The sequence below is a fragment of the Bison bison genome, unplaced genomic scaffold (assembly GCF_000754665.1).
Source record: "Bison bison bison isolate TAMUID 2011002044 unplaced genomic scaffold, Bison_UMD1.0 scf7180017864270, whole genome shotgun sequence".
NCBI lineage: Eukaryota > Metazoa > Chordata > Mammalia > Artiodactyla > Bovidae > Bison > Bison bison.
This window is the reverse complement of record NW_011494842.1, coordinates 5,435,570-5,436,692: the sequence shown is the minus strand read 5'-3', so window position 1 is coordinate 5,436,692 and position 1,123 is coordinate 5,435,570. Positions and strand designations below refer to the sequence as shown.

Below are 1,123 nucleotides of genomic sequence, written 5' to 3'. Positions count from 1 at the left end.
AGGAGGATGCTCGGGTGGGAGGTGAGCCTGGCTGCTCACGGCCGCCTGCACCCCCTCCCCTCCTCCACCTGCAGGGGCCTGCAGGGACGCCTGGTCCTGAAGGGCGACAAGGTAGAGAAGGGCGCCAAGGTGGGGAGAGCCTCCTGGATGCTGGGACGCCCACTGCACGCCCCGCCCTCCCAGTCCTCACCCTCCAGCCCCCAGACGCCTCTCCCATGCCCCATCCTCCAGGCGGGGTTCCCTGTCCTCCCTACCCCAGGGGTCTCGGGGGCTAGGCCCCTCCCCTCTGTCCCTCCCCACCCACCTTGGATCTGCTGCCCCTACCATACCATCCTCTGCCTTTCGTCCTCACCCTTTGGTGTGTTTCAGGGGGATCCTGGTGCTGTGGGCGCCCCAGGGAAGACAGGCCCTGTGGGTCCTGCAGGCCCAGCAGGAAAGCCTGGTCCTGACGGCCTGAGAGGTCTCCCTGGCTCAGTGGTATGTCATGATGCAGAGGTTTGGCCGGGCTGGGAGGGGTGTGGTGCTGGGGACACGTCTCCTGATGCCTGCGGTCCCTTCAAATCTGCAGGGTCAGCAAGGCCGTCCCGGGGCCACAGGCCAGGCTGGGCCTCCAGGCCCTGTGGTGAGTGACTGTGGATGGGGTGGGATGGGGTGGGGCCCCCGGGGCTGGACGTCCAAGCCTTGGAGGAAGTTGGAGTGGTGGTCCCCACAGGAGAGAGTGACTTCCTGTCTCCTCACAGGGACCCCCAGGGCTGCCTGGCCTCCGGGGCGACACTGGGGCCAAGGGCGAGAAGGTGAGTGACCATGTGCAGCCAGGGGTCTCAGCCTCCTCCCTGAAGCCTCCGGGGACCCCATGTTCTCGGGGGGCCCCTCCTCAGTCAGGGCTGTGGCAGCCCCAGGCTTCCTGCAGCCCCACCTGAGTCCCTCCTGCCCTCTGGACTCCAACCCCTGTGGTCCTCCTTCTCCCCATCATGGGTCTTCTGTGCCTCCCCCTTACCACCTGTCCGCTTTTCCAGGGTCACCCAGGTCTCATCGGACTCATCGGCCCCCCTGGGGAGCAGGGGGAGAAGGGTGATCGCGGGCTTCCTGGTCCTCAGGGCTCCACCGGGCAAAAGGGAGAGAC

At 67.2% G+C, this 1,123-nt stretch overlaps 1 protein-coding gene across 1 annotated transcript in view; it reads left to right on the top strand.

Moving 5' to 3' along the window:
- The window catches only part of COL11A2 (collagen, type XI, alpha 2), a gene marked incomplete at its 5' end in the record, with an annotated part of 30,871 nt that overhangs the window by 25,230 nt on the left and 4,518 nt on the right, over window positions 1-1,123 (top strand). The window contains 6 exon segments of the mRNA XM_010848710.1: window positions 75-113; window positions 115-129; window positions 370-477; window positions 569-622; window positions 741-794; window positions 1,017-1,123. Of these exon segments, the coding sequence (XP_010847012.1) occupies window positions 75-113; window positions 115-129; window positions 370-477; window positions 569-622; window positions 741-794; window positions 1,017-1,123 (377 nt within the window).